This window comes from Micropterus salmoides, unplaced genomic scaffold, assembly GCF_014851395.1.
Source record: "Micropterus salmoides isolate LMB-PRFRI ecotype aquatic unplaced genomic scaffold, ASM1485139v1 Ms_hic_scaffold_3, whole genome shotgun sequence".
Lineage (NCBI taxonomy): Eukaryota > Metazoa > Chordata > Actinopteri > Centrarchiformes > Centrarchidae > Micropterus > Micropterus salmoides.
In genome coordinates this window covers 21,520,027-21,536,284 of record NW_024042261.1, presented here as the reverse complement: position 1 = coordinate 21,536,284, position 16,258 = coordinate 21,520,027, and the positions used below count along the sequence as shown (strand labels likewise).

Sequence of the window (16,258 nt, the reverse complement as noted above, 5' to 3'; positions counted from 1 at the left end):
GTAAATTTTGCATTTCCTTTGGAAATCAAGGTCCCAGAGTCTGGAGGAAGAGAGGAGAGGCACAGAATCCACATTGCTTGAAGTCCAGTGTAAAGTTTCCACAGTCAGTGATGGTTTGGGGTGCCATGTCATCTGCTGGTGTTGGTCCACTGTGTTTTCTGAGGTCCAAAGTCAACGCAGCCGTCTACCAGGAAGTTTTAGAGCACTTCATGCTTCCTGCTGCTGACCAACTTTATGGAGATGCAGATTTCATTTTCCAACAGGACTTGGCACCTGCATACAGTGCCAAAGCTACCAGTACCTGGTTTAAGGACCATGGTATCCCTGTTCTTAATTGGCCAGCAAACTCGCCTGACCTTAACCCTATAGAAAATCTTTGGGGTATTGTGAAGAGGATGATGCGATACGCCAGACCCAACAATGCAGAAGAGCTGAAGGCCACTATCAGAGCAACCTGGGCTCTCATAACACCTGAGCAGTGCCACAGACTGATCGACTCCATGCCATGCCGCATTGCTGCAGTAATTCAGGCAAAAGGAGCCCCAAATATTGAGTGCTGTACATGCTCATACTTTTCATGTTCATACTTTTCAGTTGGCCAACATTTCTAAAAATCTACTTTTGTATTGGTAATAAGTAATATTCTAATTTTCAGAGATACTGAATTTGAGATTTTCACCACAATTCCATCACAATTAAATGAAATAAACATTTGAAATATATCAGTCTGTGTGTAATGAATGAATATAATATCCAAGTTTCACATTTTGAATGAATCAACTTTTTGATGATATTCTATTTATATGACCAGCACCTGTACATTTAGTAGCTGTTCTGGAGCTGTGGATCAAATCACATAATCTTCATCAGCAGAACTTCATGAAATCTGTTGGGCCATTGCAATGTCTCAAATAATTTTCCTGACATATACTGCTGGAAAATCTTTAAATCTATGTTTAGAGCTTCTTTGTAACTAAGCTACAGCAACAGTTGATACTGCATAGATGGTGCATGTGGGACTGTAAAGCATATTCACCAAAAAAACTCAATTAAGGTCAACATTTTCTAAAACAACCATTTTGAAGTGGATCTTTACAATTAATACACAATGTCTCTGCAGGTGTTTTTAAACAGCCTTTGTGTCATGTACTGTATAACTGTGAAAATTGAAGATAATAAAAAACAAGTTTGATTTCCTTGTGTTCTTAAAGAGTAAAAGGCGTGTAGAGATAAAGACTCTCAAGTCGAGCACACTTAGGCTTTATTGTTCAATAATGTTACTCCTGTGTCCTCTTGTTGCCATAGTGAAAATGTCACAATGGTTATCAGCGTTTCATTCTGAAGAAAAATAAGGCAGAACTTGATGTGAATAGACTACTTCAGACTTCTTTCTCTTCTTTCTCTTCTCTCTGCCACCTCAAACAACCTTTTAATAAGTCCAATTGCCTGAATGCTTGTCTTCTGCCAACAACAGACAAGAGTTAGTAAAGCCCTAAATGAGATCTGACACTCTTGTTTTCTTTTTTCCCACATGAAAGTGATGTGAGACAATGGTGTTTGAGCAGCTTATCATAATACAGACTTTTATTTATTCTCAGAATTGTTTGGTTTCCTGACTGGCTGGGTGGGACATGGCTCAGCCCGTTTCGACTTTAATCCTGTACTCAATGTTATTCTCTGCTCCTTGTTAATTCTACCAATGAGATTAGAACTTTAGTGCTGCAAATATCCCAGTGTTTTTTTTTCTTATTTCTCATTCATTTCTTACTTCAAATAACATCTCAGAACACTCAAAACATGTTCTAATGATCTTATGTATCATTTAATAAATTAATTTCTATACTTTTGGACATCACTCTTTAACAAATAATAGAAAACTGTTTGTTTGTGTGTGTGTGTGTGTGTGTGTGTGTGTGTGTGTGTGTGTGTGTAGTAGACTCCTGTGTTAGTCTAAGCACATTAGGCTGGTGACACCAGCAAGCTAAAATCAAAAGCAGGTCGCAGGTCAGGAGATGGCTTTGTTTAAATTTTCAAATAGTCTTAGTGTGAAACTCATTTCAGTTCAGCTCAGTTCAGCATGCTTTATTGGCATGAATGTTTTATCTTTATAATGTAGCCAAAGCAGTTTGCCACAAAATCAAATAAGTTTACATTTAAATATGACATAACAAGATTAATCCAATGAAAACCCTTTAATTTAGCAGTAATACATTACAAAAATAACAAACACAGACCAACATAAACTTAAACCTGCCATGCGTGAACATTAAGTGCAATAGAATCATTCACTGTCCCTCAGGTTGTGATACAGGGACACATACTTGGCGGCAAGGTTTGCTGTATGTCCCTCCTCTCTCTTTAGGGATCAGTCTCCGCTGGATGCCTGTCAACCTCGTAGTGATGACAACACAAAATTGTTGCTTACATTTAAGACAGACAATTCAGTAATATAATAATTTTGCATTAAAATTAAAAGAGGTTGTTTATCTTATGTCTATCACTGGAGGCACATTGGCAACAAAGGAGCGAGCAGTTAAATGAAGTGGGTAAGAGAGTCTTTGAGGAGGAGTGAGAGAAATAAAGAAGCACAAGGAAAAGACAGAGAGGTGGCTCTCACCTGAGCACACAGAACACATAAGCCTGTACAGTAATTTTTCATTTACAATGTAAATTTTTCTGGGTTCCCCAGAAACTTGCCCATTTTATACTTTTTTAAAAATATAAAGGAGTTGTTCTTCAGCCTACAAACTATTCATGCAGCTATGGTGTAATTGGTCTCTACAGTTTGTTAGCCTTACAAGTTCAATAGGGGCAAAAAAAACATAAACATAATTGATTTCTTTGGATTGGCATGTCCCAACTCTTATGATGTTATGCCAGGATTGTTATGGTAGCCCCTGTGTGTCTCTGTGTGTGTTGTTAGAGCACCTTGTTGCAAACAGTAAATAAGCATGTTGATAAATATTTCTTTATACTCAAATACCTTTATGCTTATACAGATTACCTTTTCCGACATTGTTAGAAATTAAATACCTAAATAAAAAAATGGAAGCTTGGAGTAAAATGATTGGCCAGCACACTCTGCAGATTAAATTTTTTTCTTTCATCGGACCGGTGAAATGGTCACAAAAGACATAGAATAAATACCTTTTGGTGATTTGCTCCTATAGGCAAGCAAAGGGAAACATGTGACTCTAAATTAGATTAGACTATTCAATCACTCCTGGGCCCCGTTCTTCGTATGTGGATAACTGAGTTATCCAGATTAAAATGTTGACTATTTTTGAAGTGACGTCTAGATTTCTGGGGTCTTTGAAGCTGTTGTTGCTGAAGTTGTCAGATCAACAAGTCCTTACACCCTAACCTGCAAAGGTGCTGGCTTATTGACAGATACCACATACACAATTTCATTTTCATAACAAAGAGTCACCTTTACTTATACATGATAAAATACAACACCAAATAAAAGTTTTATAAACTAATAAAGAAGCAAACCAAATATAGTCTTAGATACAGTGAGTAAAAAGAAAACATAAACTCAACTAAAATATTCTGAATGTTAAAAGACCAGTTGACCAGAACTTATGGCATTGTACTTGACATTAAAATCTTAATTTGAACACTAAAATGTAAAAAATGATTTACTGCATAACTAACTTTGCTGAAGAGTGTAATTAAAGCTGCTCATTAAGAGATTTTAGAAAGTATGAATTTTCATGGCAGGCTTATGGTTATCACTTAAAAGTCTCTTGCATTTTCACTGGGGAGAACCCCACAACTTGCAACTCGTAATCTCACCACATTCACTTGTAATATCTAGCTATTTAACAGTGTGGAAACATTTTAGATCACAATGGAGAACAACGCAGAAACACATAAAATGAGACTTATGAATGACTTGAATTAATCAATTGCCCTAGTGCATGCTGGGAGGCTTCCCAACACACGTACCTCATGCAACTGAAATCATATGATCAGCACTCAGCCAATCAGATGAATGCTGATCATGGTTTCAACTCTTCACTCATTTTACCTTTATTTTAAAATAAGAGTGCACTGTTACCTTGTTTTATACAGTCTGTGACTGTTACCCAGGATAACTTCATCAAGATTTAACAAATCAAGCCTCAAACTGCTTTAAAAAAAAACCCAAAACAAATTAGCTGGATCGGGAAAAAAAATTGATTTCATTTCTGACATATTTTACAGGAAACTGGGTTTAACACACAGACACACAGCGACTAGTATACTTCAGTCTAATCAGTTCCTTGACCTGACTGCTCAGTACAGTAGTGTCTTTCACAGAGGTAAACAACATTTCAAGTAGAAAGCTTATTTAATGATACATTAGGTTTCTTTGGCTCAGTAAATATTACGTACCAAAACATTAACATCCCAATACAACACAGTCATAAATTATTCAGCAGATATAGACGGGAAATTAACTATTTTATTTCCTTATGTAATCCAGAGGGGTCCACTGTCTTTTATTCTTGAATCCAAAATGATTTATATATTTACAAGATCACCACCTCAAGGCAATAACTTTCTTTATTCCACAAAATCTGAAGGAAGCATGGGAACTGTGGCTGGCTCTGGCATTGTGCCCAGCAATCACAAAGTACTTATTATTGTTGCGTCCTGTTGGTACTTGAATTGTTTGCAAAGCTTTAGATAATTGTGAACTGCTCTAAGAATCTTTGTCTACTGTGGTCCCAGTTCGGGAACCACTGATCTATGCAACAGAATGAGCAGATCACTGTAATTTAAAGTACAACTGAAAACAATTGACTGACAATGATTGCATTGTGTTTGTTCAAGTACGTCACAAGAGCCAAATGTTGATCTTAATAAGCTAATGGCCTTAAAAATATTAAGTTAAGTTTGAAAGAATTTAAGTTGTGGGGCAAAAAGCAATACTTTGGAACATTTCCACTCAAATATATCTCAATTATTTACTGTTTCACCTGTGTTGGATGTGGTGTGGATAGTAACTGAGGCGGCTGTATCCATCTTATCATGTTACAAGTCAACCCATTTTGTCATTTTATTTGTTTTTTGTCTAATTTCATTTTATATGAGGAATTGACATTTCTGAAACAAAATAGCCAAGCTCTTGACTACTTTGATGATAATAAGATTTGTCTGGGATTTTGGACCTCTGCCATCAATGAATCTGTTATATGTAATAAATTGCCTTTAGTGAGATTTGTTGATCTGAGCTCAGTCACTGTTAGAGGTGGGTCGCCACTCTTCTCATTATAGCACCAATGAAAATAATCAAGATGAAAACATTATCCATGGTGATTCTCTGCAGGTTTGAACTGCCTTTCACTTTTCCTATTTTCTTTCATGCATGGTTTAGACTTTATTATAAAGAACTTCTTCCAGCTCTGTGCTAGTCCTTCTTACATGATTTACTTTCTCTCTTTTATCCATAAAAGCATCCATTTGTCTAGCTGGCTCTCTATTTGTCTTTTATTCCTATGTAAGACAATTATTCCCTAATTGTTGTTGACAGTTCGTGCTATCTGACATATACTTTGTGTTAATTTTCTGCCCTCTCCTCCCACGCTCCTCCCATTCTATCCCCCTTCACTCATCTAAACAATATTATTCCTGTGATGTTGGCACTGTTGTTAATTAGTGAACATCGGACCCGTGAAAGTAGGTTAATGAGGGGAGTTCATGCATCGTAGCATAGTGATATCACACGGGTGCTTCTTTTTTTGTCCATTCTCGGAGGAGTTCATCACACAATTAAGTAGATTACTATTGGTGGTAATTAGGTTAAAGCACTGTATTTGCTTATTTTCATGGTCCTGCGCATATTCATGTAAAATCACTTTCTTTGTTTCTTTCTTTCCCCTTTTTTTTATCTCATTCTCTTTTCCCAGATGTTTCTGGCAGCTTTGTCCTTTGCCTATTTTGCGAAAGCTCTGTCGGGGAGCTACATGAAGAGCACAATAACTCAGATGGAGAGGCGCTTTGACATCCCCAGTTACCTAATAGGTGTCATTGACGGGAGCTTCGAGATAGGTGAGTAGGCTTGCCAGTCACTGCTGTTATTTTGTTGTTCTGTTAGCAGCCTCCTTGTCCTGGACTCCACTCCGTTCTCTTTTTCTGTCTTTGGGATGGAAATATGAATGGGTCACTGAGGTATTCAAGCTACAGATAAAGGATTCATCAGGTTTCCAGTGTGTGCGTGTGTGGTGAGTCATGATGTCGAGCAGGGACATAACACGCTCCAAGCTTTATTTTTGCTGTGGACAGCTGGACTCTACAATTTGCAAGATTTCGTTATGCAATAACTTATACTGCTAATTTAACCCCGCCCCTGATGGGAATCAGCTGGCATTTACCAGCTTTTAATTGACATGTGAGGCAGCTGAAAGCAAGCAATACCAAAATAATTATCTCCACCAGTAAGCTTGAAGTCGTGCTTTCTGTCGTGTGTGTGTGTGTGTGTGAATCTGTCCCCACTTAATCTCACATACTACTGGACCCAACAGTCTAATACTTTTTGTGCACATGTATGACTTTATGATTTATGACCTGGTTGCTGTGATTCACAGTTCTCTTAACTCTCTTAACCGGCCAACAGGCATGTATGCTAAGTTACATACAAGCGTAATTTAAGTTACATTTTATATGTAAATTAAGTAACTTTGCATACATGTGATACATTATGTAAGTTAAATTATGTACGCAAATCAATATAAGCCAATGTTGACACATCAATTCTCCCCACCCTTGTCCCCGCATGGATTTTGTTGCTCCTTATCCTATGTCACTTGACATTTTTTCATGTACGATATTCGCACTTAAAATGATACGCATAGAGACTACATGATGTGAAATGACACTCGAAATCACAATTACAATTTGATCCATTTGGTCCGATAACATTTGAAAAGTCTAGAAGAGCCGCGTGATTAAATCATTTTATCTCCATTCAAGTTACGGGAGAGCTAAACCAGAAGTTAGTCAGCTCGGTGGCTCTGATGCGCTTACTGACTGAATGAACTGCCATCATGGTAGACGCAGATGGAGTTAAAGGACATGCTAGTGTGCTTGATCCTGTGGGGCAACACAATGCGGAAGCTCTGCAGAAGATCCTGGTATTTTATACACGGAAGTTAAACTTTGTTGGCTTCATGTGCCACTGAGCAATTTTCATTGGAATGAACGGAGCCCTGTCTCAGTATATAGATCTCTTTATACATCCATGAGTAGTGTGCTATGTTTTGCACTCAAAAACAAAGAAAGTGAAAAACATGCGGATGAAATCTGTACAGATCAGCCTCAAATTGGGAGCACCCCCCCAGTTGTAGGGAAGGGTGAATCAGACCTAAAATCTGTCCAACTATCACCTATTATGGGGCCTGCATAAATGCAACACAAATTGACAATCAGCCTATTTGGACTTATGACAGATTCTACATCTGTATCCGTGTATATGTTTGCTCTTGAGTATCAAGAAATTGCTGCTCGGAAAGATGTGATGTGATTTTGACACAGTGTCAAACAATCCCTGTCCATCTGGTAATTGGCTGATCCTTCAAGAACCCTCTAACAGGACAGATTTATGAAACAACTGATTTTAGGGGGAAACTCTAATGTAAGTTCCAGGTATTGACATTGTCGAACAATTTGTTGAATAAAAAAAGATGTTTTCAGGTACTACGTGTCCTGTTGGGTTGTACTATCAAGTACAGCATGTTGAAATACCGGATTCACAACGCGCGTAGTCTGATGTCACAAAGATTAAAAGCTGGATTTAAATTATTCGAACAAAAAACAATATTTCATTTGTGAAAATATAGAGCTTGTTGTTAGAGTTGGCTTCCAATACTCGCATTCTTACCGCAACTAATGTACATACTGTATGTAACCTGTGGTTCCTCACACAGAACAATTATTGATGGCATTCGCCAAAATGTGTTCCTAGGTTGTTCCCTGACAAGTTTCTGGGCCTGTTCTGTAAGGCAAGTGTCTCTTGTAGGTTATAAATCATACATAGCTTGCAAAGCAGGATGAAACTCAAAGAGACAGGATTCACACAAGATAAAAGTCATCATCCACTATCAGTCAAGCTACTTCTGTTCTTTTGCTGTCAGGGAGGCAGTTTCAGCCAATGGTGACACATGTCAATAGTGAAGAATAATTAACACTTTTAACTTTAATTCATGTCAACCTTCAAGAACATTATGGCCGAGTGTGCTGATACTCTGATGGAGCTGGGGTGTATCTGCTGGAGGGAAAGGTGAGGATGTAACCTCCAGTCAGAGCTGAATACCCTGGATCTCTCTCCCTCCATTTCTCCATCTCTCCGTCTCCTGTGAAAGCTGTTTCTCTCATGTGGCCTAGGCAACAAGCTTTTTCTATAGGGCCGTTGCCAGGGTAATGTAGAGGCAGAGCAGGGCAGCGTGAAGAGGAAAGAAAAAAGAAAAGGAAAGTGCAAGAAACAAGAGGGTAGAACGGAGCAGAGGGAAGACAAAGAGAGAGAAGAGAAGGGGGAAGCAGAGGAATAAAGAAGAGAAAGGAGAGTAGAGAGTGCTATTGATGGATGATGATTTACGGTGATCACATCAGCCATACGAGCTTAGCTGATTGTCCCCAGCTGATGTATACGTGCATGTCCTTGTACGGGTGCTGCATGAATCATTGCATGTATTCACTGTTAATGTATATCAAAAACAAAAAAGTTTAAACAATTAACGACACATATAGAATTATCTAAATGTAGGGCTGTAACGATTCTGAAACGGAGACACAAAAGTCCACAGTCTTGTGTCGCAATTCCAAGGGACAGAACCGTGGTAGTGGTGTATAGCGTATTAAGTCTATGTGTGAAACACTGTATTTAAAGTAAGGACAAGCCGTAGGTTTATATTTTGTAAATATTACCAACCGCATGTGTCACATGACTATTTTGGTCCAGTCACGAGTGAGTGATCATGCCTGCAAGTTAGACTACCTTAATTCACCCAAGATGGAAAAAAATAATAATGATGAAGATAATAATAATAATGATAATAATAATGACCCCCCCCCCCCCCCCCCCCCCTCCCAAAAAAAAACATGGAAACTGAAATGTGATTCAAAAGTTGAGGTCTGAACTGAACTGTGGACTCATTACACCCCAATCAAAAACAGAACAGAGTAAATTAAGTTTTAATGGAAACAAGGATCTCCTGTTTCACTATGGGAAAATACACAAAACCGCTGTGCTTACTTGTAGAATACTATGTAAGATACAAGCATTTCTAAGAATTTCTTATAACTACACATAAAGGATACATACATACATACATAAGTTCATAATTACTTTTGATTGATTTGATTTCTCAAAGTCTCTCTCTCTCTCTCTCTCTCTCTCTCTCTCACACACACACACACACACACACACACAGATAAAGGATTGTTAGAGGGTTTGATGTCATCCCGTCAAATTAACCTTTACAATTAAAAAAGGTCAGGCAACATGGCAGAAGCTTATCTTTCTAGGCCAGTTTTCCACCTTGTTTACAATTTCCCTGCCACTAATCATAGACAAAATGCACTAATATGTGACAGCAGAGAAATTACCATGTTCCCATCCAGCAGTGTTTAATGTTTATGCCACCTAACGTGTTTTGCTGCTACATCCTGTAGATATTAAAAAAAATTTGGAAAATAATGCCTCACGTGTGAGAATACAACCTCATCTGCTTCCAAGCTTCGGATGAACACAACAGTCTAGCATTCATCTTTTCACATGAATCAAATGCAGAAGTCATCTTATATGGGCAGATCAAAATGATTGGGTATACTAATTGATGATATGCATCTATATACGGTATATAATGCATATTATAATGGCTAAGGCATATAGGGAAAGTAACTGTTTTGGATTATTTTATTATTTATTATTTCATTTTTAGCTTTTCTATTGCTGATTTGCCGATATTGTCACATAAAAGGTGCATAAAACATTCCTTCTCAAACTCCTATTCTTTCTCCATCCTGTGGGAGTGTACAGTAGCATTCATTCTCTCTCGGTTATTTCTGGCTGCCTCCATCCTCCCAGGTAACCTGTTGGTGATAGCTTTCGTCAGCTACTTTGGGGCCAAGCTCCATCGGCCAAAGATCATTGCAGGCGGTTGTGTACTGATGTCCATTGGCACCTTCATCATTGCTCTGCCTCATTTCATCATTGGACGGTAAGTACAAAGGACAGGAACTGTGTAGTTGAGCTCTTGGTTCCATGTGCATCTCAGTCCTTTACAAACTGTGCCAAATTACATCCACAAGAAGAACATACACACTATCACTAACCAATTAGATTACGTCTCAGTGACACAACATAAACATCCAATACATATGATGCAAAACAACAATAGTTCATGGGGATTTGTATCAATACAATAGGAAAACCATTTTAATTACTTAAAAAAAAAAAAACAGATTGTATCCTGTAACCAAGTAAAATGATTATTCAATCTGTGTGCCCTGTTTTGTGTTGTGTGTGATGTACAGCTATGAATATGAAACGTCTGTGCGGTGGCTAGTGAACTCAACCCTTAACCCCTCTCCTTGTCCGATGGGCTCACCAGCAGACCTGACCAAGGACGGTAAACTGCCTGACGGACCAGCCACAAGTGAGCATTTACTGTCGCAAGCACAAACACTAGTACAGACAAGTAAAGAAATCTGATCACGTTCATCTTTAACTCCAGGTTGTGAAGGTGAGTCCAACCTGTCGATGTGGATCTATGTGCTCCTGGGAAATGTCTTGCGGGGCATTGGAGAGACGCCTGTTCAGCCACTTGGGATCTCTTATATAGATGATTTTGCTACTGAGGAGAACGCTGCGCTATATGTTGGTAAGAAAAACATCAGCCAGTGGTAGAGATGCACTTAAAACTCAAACACACTTTGATGTCAATGATATTCCATGCAAATCATCTGCAAAATGATATTTCTAAAATGTGCAACTAGACTCCTGCATCAGCGCATCAGTTCTACTCTTCTCAACCTCATCCAATGTGTCCAAATTCTTCAGAATAAGGTTTCTTATCACTGACCTGCCATGCCTGCCTGGGGTACATTTTTGCATATACATACTTTGTGACTAATAGTATTAGATTGGGGCACATAACTTCCTCAAGGCATCTTCTATGCATGCTTCTCTGCTCATTCCTACCATAAGTGTACAATTTACAACACTGTATAACTTTAATAAGATCAAAATATTAGTACAAGTACAAGTTTTTTTTTTTTTTTTTTTACAGTTTATATTATTTCTATAAGAAGTTATTACTCCTAATATGGAAGTTAAAATTGCACACCTGTTTCAGATGTACAAACACAGTAATCAAACACTTCCTCTTATAACACCTCTAACTCCTAATCTCTAACATGCACTTCCTGTTCTCTTCTTCTTCTGTCCCCTTACAATTATCTTGTATTGATTGCACTTTTTTTGTTAACTCTTACTTCCTTCCCTAGGTATTTACCCCATTGATGTGATATGAACTATGAGCTCTTACTAGTATGTATTGTCAGTTGTAGATCTGCATTTGATGCTCTATTGATGCTTGTATGTTGTTCCTCAAATGTAAGTTGCTTTGGATAAAAGTGTCTGCCAAATGAGTAAATGTAAATGTATGTTGCCATTTGTAGTTCTAAAAAAAAGTTTTGTCTGGTTTGGTAAAAGCTGCGCCTGCCATTTGGGCTGTCAATCCCCATGTGGCACTGAGCCACGGCCAGCAGGCAGCTCAGCCGGTCCCCAGCTCTCATTGCTGGTCAGTTGGCACCACGGGCACATTGCTAAAACACCCTAGTTAAAATTTATTTTAATTTATGCCAGACTAAGGAACTGTGTTTTATTATTGACACATGAACTGTTTTATTAGTAAGAGACAAAGGTCACAATACTTGCTACAATACTACAAAAGTAAGTAAGACTTCATATTCCATTTATCATTTACCAACTTAATAATTTCTCCACCTCATTATGCCAGGAAACAAATGCTCAAAGCAAGGTTATTGCTGCCATTCATGGACTAATAAGCTTTAAAAAGGCAGAATAATGTCTGGAGTGCTTGGCAGTCTACAGAACTGGCCGCAATGGTGCTCTTTGGGAGTGAACATCCAAGTCTTTAATGTACTCTGCAGTCAAAACTGTAGAAAAGATGATAATTTCATGGATGCATGTGGCATGATTACTGCCTGAAACAGTCATTCAAACACGGCTGCAGCCCACACATGAAACAGCAGCCTCCTTCAGAACACATTACAGTATCTCACAGTAATACCATGCTTGCTCAAAGCTCTGCATGCTCACCAGGGGTGTTTCGCTTAAATATGAGCAATAGCAGATTATGAGTATTGCTGAAAAAGAACATGCTTACTCAGTAGTCTTAAACAAATGAGGGTTTAAAACAGGTTTAACCTTTTTTATACAGTAGATGTGTTTAACCAATATGTATGCGCGAATAAGAATTGTGTCTCCGTTGTTAAAACAGATAGCTAATATCCTGAACAGTTTGTGTGTGGTGTGTCTCTTTGGGTGTGTTTATCATATCCTAGGCTGTGTGCAGACCATTTCAGTGGTTGGCCCTGTATTTGGCTACCTATTGGGCTCCCTTTGTGCCAAGATCTACGTGGACATTGGATTTGTAAAAATGGGTGAGTATATTTCTGCGTATTTTAAGAACAGACCATTATGTAAACAGGCAGGCTGTCTAGACACATTTGATGTCACTAACCCTCCTTGGAAAACATTTGTTTATTCTTACATCATTGTACATAATATTGAAGCCTACCCATCTTGTTGCATAAAGCAGAGGTTTTGTTTGTTCTGTCAGTTTGTAGCATATTTACCTATTTACTTATTATTATTATTATTACTTATTCTGGTTCAATCTTTAATTTTACAATGTGTTCAGAATGTCGTAATAAATTATTATGCTACTGGTGTAGCAGTAAAGCAACCAATGGCATGGCAGTTGGCAATAGATATTTATTTATTGGTGACCCTTCGGCGACTCTCCATGGTCTCTGACCTATAAGTAGGTCAGAGATATCAGATTTGACTGCGTGTGGCTCACAGGCAGTATATGTACAGACTTGGAACAGGTGTACAGGATTAGTATCAATTAGCTAATGAACAATGCATGGTGAGGGAGAGGAAGGACAAAGCCCTGTGATAGGCTACAATCAAATAGAGTGCAGCAAAGGGAGACGAACAATAAAAAGGTAGAAGAAGAATGAACTGAAGAGAGAAAAAATACAGGGAAACAGAAGAAATTGGGATGGCAAGAAAGGTAACCAGCAAAAAAAACATTGGAGAGAAACCTAAATGAGCACAACTGACCTATAAAAAACATAAGGTGCTGCTCTGCTTCAAAAAGAGAATATTAATATGTAATTAATATCCTGTTTTGATAATTTCATTTTAAACCAATGAAAACAAGTCATGTCAGAAGACCAGTTTAAAAAAAACTAAGAAAATAGGTTCTTTTAAAATAGCTAACCCAAGCCATAAAGTCAGGCATAAAGTACAAGTGTCTTCACTTACTGACCGCTCAAATGAAACAGCCGAGTACCTATCTCAAACCTCCATGACCTGGCTTTTCATTTGGGAAATTGTAGCGATGAAAAGGCAGACTAAGAGTAATTAGGGCTCTTCTGATGACCCCTGTTGTGCCTTAATGGCCCTCAGCTTTCATCTGGCTATCCAGTAAAGATAGTAGGCTATAAAAAGTATTTAAAAACTGCACAGTTGTGTTTAACCATAAGCCGCAAAATGTGCACCCTATTTTAATCAACCTGAGCACTGATTACGTCTCACTGTCTGTACCCCTAACACAGAAACTATCACCATCACCCCAGCAGATGCCCGCTGGGTGGGGGCCTGGTGGCTGGGCTACCTCATAGCTGGGGTCATCACCCTACTCTCTGCCATCCCATTCTGGTTTCTGCCCCGCTCCCTACCCATAACGGGACCCCGGGGCCCAGAAAAGTGCACACCAGAGCAGACAAGTTTCATTAAACACTCTTCTCTTCTGAAGCACAAGTATTCTGCAGACGATAATACTAGTTTCATAGAGATGGCCAAAGGTAAGGATGGACTTTCAAAGTAATTTTCATACTTGCCAGAGCTGGAAAAAGATGTTATTTGGAGGGCTATCTGAAGTTCAGATTTTATGAATGGTTGCTGTAGTTGTTGGTGTTAATAAATATTTATGGATTGAATACTTCATAAGTGTAAAGCCCCTATATGTGTAATCAAATGGCTGAAAACAACCACCATTTTTCACCAGGATTGTCATTTTTTTCTACAAATAAAAATATAAATAATTATAATAAAATTATTCACAATATTGCTGTAACTACATAGTGGCTTTAAAATTGAGATTGTGACAGGTCAGACTGTGGAAACTGCAGTCTTCTGACACTGGACACATGAACCAACCTAAATTTGCCCTGTGGAGTTTTTCAGCACACAAACAAAAGTTATGTTTGCATTTAGTGTTTCTCCCCAAAGCCATCATTTTAAAAATATGTGAAATTGTTTAAATCCATGTTTGCTTGCTAGAAGTCTTCTTCACTTTCTCTGTTGGCGCATGACTGCTACCAACTGTCAATCAGCTGAATAGTGTGGAACCAACGACAGGATGCGAGTTGATACTAACAAAATGGGGACCCACATGTAAAAACATTGCTTTATAGTGCACCTAGTGGCATAACACTCCACAGGCTACCTTTAGTTTTAAAATCACTACAAAACTGTACCTGGGATAGTGTTGTAGGGGGAGGGGGAGGAGTCAGTAGTCACTATCACATAGAGATATTTAACATTCTCAGACAGGTGTGTTTTTATATAAGATTTTTGATCCCTCTACAGACTTTATTCCAACCCTGCGAACTCTGCTGGGAAACCCTGTATATCTGATCTACCTGTGCGTGACAATCATCCAGCTGAACTCTCTCATTGGCATGGTCACTTACAAGCCCAAGTACATTGAGCAGCACTTCAGGCAGTCTGCCTCAAAGGCCAACTTCCTGATGGGTATGGAACATGCGCCATGAATACTGCTCTGTGTCACATAAATGATGTGTATTACAACCTGGAAAGCAGAAAACAGACCCAGGGAGGGCTTTTGTACATTGTTCAAGTGTGTACACAACACGCTGTAAAGATTACAAAATGAACATGTTTATATGGTTATATGTCCAAATTCATGGGTTTCCTCTTTATAAACCATCTCAGGGGATCTAAAGGTCAGCATTTTCCCCCCAGTTAATTTATGGTGTTTTGCATTTCATGAATGAAGCAGAGTGGAAGGAGAACTGGGTTAGTTATGTTCTAACTCAGCCTACTAACCTCCACAGCTGCAGAGATGGGAGCTCTGTGAATATGAAAAAAAGCTTTGCATATGAAATGGAATATGTAACGAAGGAACGAACATAAGATGAAAGGATCTACGTACATGTGGTCTCATCTAGGGAGATGCATGCGGCACTGACCAGACTGGCTGCATATGAAAGAGAATGCATTAGTAGTGACCAGAACTAATAGCATGGGTGTAGATAAAAGATCATGTCTTCATATTTATGTTAATGTGATTTATGTGAAGGTATAAGAGAAGAGACAAAAAAATAAAAAGCAGGGCTCTATTGATCAAGGCAAGTCTTTTCTCATTTCCTCTGAAAGTGTCTCTGTAGTTTACTTGCATGTGGTATTATCAAGTGTCAGACGGATGATAGTCAAGCTTTTATGCAATATTAAATTGTATAGTTTGTCTTTCTTCAAATCCAGATATAGCCTTTAAAGCAACATCTAATTTCAGTTAGTATTGATCCTGTGTTATGCTGTTTCTCTGAACCTCAGGTATGATCAATATCCCAGCTGTAGCACTGGGGATGTTTTCTGGAGGTCTACTGATGAAGAGGCTGAAGCTGAACATCATGGGGGCTGCCAGGTTTGCCTGTGGCACATCTCTGATCGGTTACTTCCTGTCACTTTTCTTCTTTGCAATGAGCTGCGAGAACGCTAAGGTAGCCGGTGTAACACTTTCATACAACAGGTAAGTCATAGACGATCCCATCATTATTCTAAATTCAGCACAACACAGTGCAATTATTGATCTGACAGACAAGTCATTACTTCTAGGGTCGGTACATTCCAGTACATCTGGGTGGGAATAATAACAAAATGCTACTCAACTTTCTGATTGTTAATATTTCATATCATGAATCATGTGTG

The 16,258-nt window shown here is 38.5% G+C and overlaps 1 protein-coding gene across 3 annotated transcripts in view; it reads left to right on the top strand.

Annotated features, from left to right (window-relative positions):
* The window catches only part of LOC119883293 (solute carrier organic anion transporter family member 1C1-like), a 34,060-nt gene that overhangs the window by 9,002 nt on the left and 8,800 nt on the right, over positions 1-16,258 (top strand). For all 3 annotated transcript variants that reach the window (XM_038693872.1, XM_038693873.1, XM_038693874.1), the window contains 8 exons: positions 5,898-6,039; positions 10,073-10,205; positions 10,522-10,643; positions 10,722-10,868; positions 12,577-12,675; positions 13,861-14,109; positions 14,897-15,061; positions 15,884-16,079. In XM_038693872.1, the coding sequence (XP_038549800.1) occupies positions 5,898-6,039; positions 10,073-10,205; positions 10,522-10,643; positions 10,722-10,868; positions 12,577-12,675; positions 13,861-14,109; positions 14,897-15,061; positions 15,884-16,079 (1,253 nt within the window). The remainder of the gene's footprint in view (positions 1-5,897; positions 6,040-10,072; positions 10,206-10,521; positions 10,644-10,721; positions 10,869-12,576; positions 12,676-13,860; positions 14,110-14,896; positions 15,062-15,883; positions 16,080-16,258) is intronic.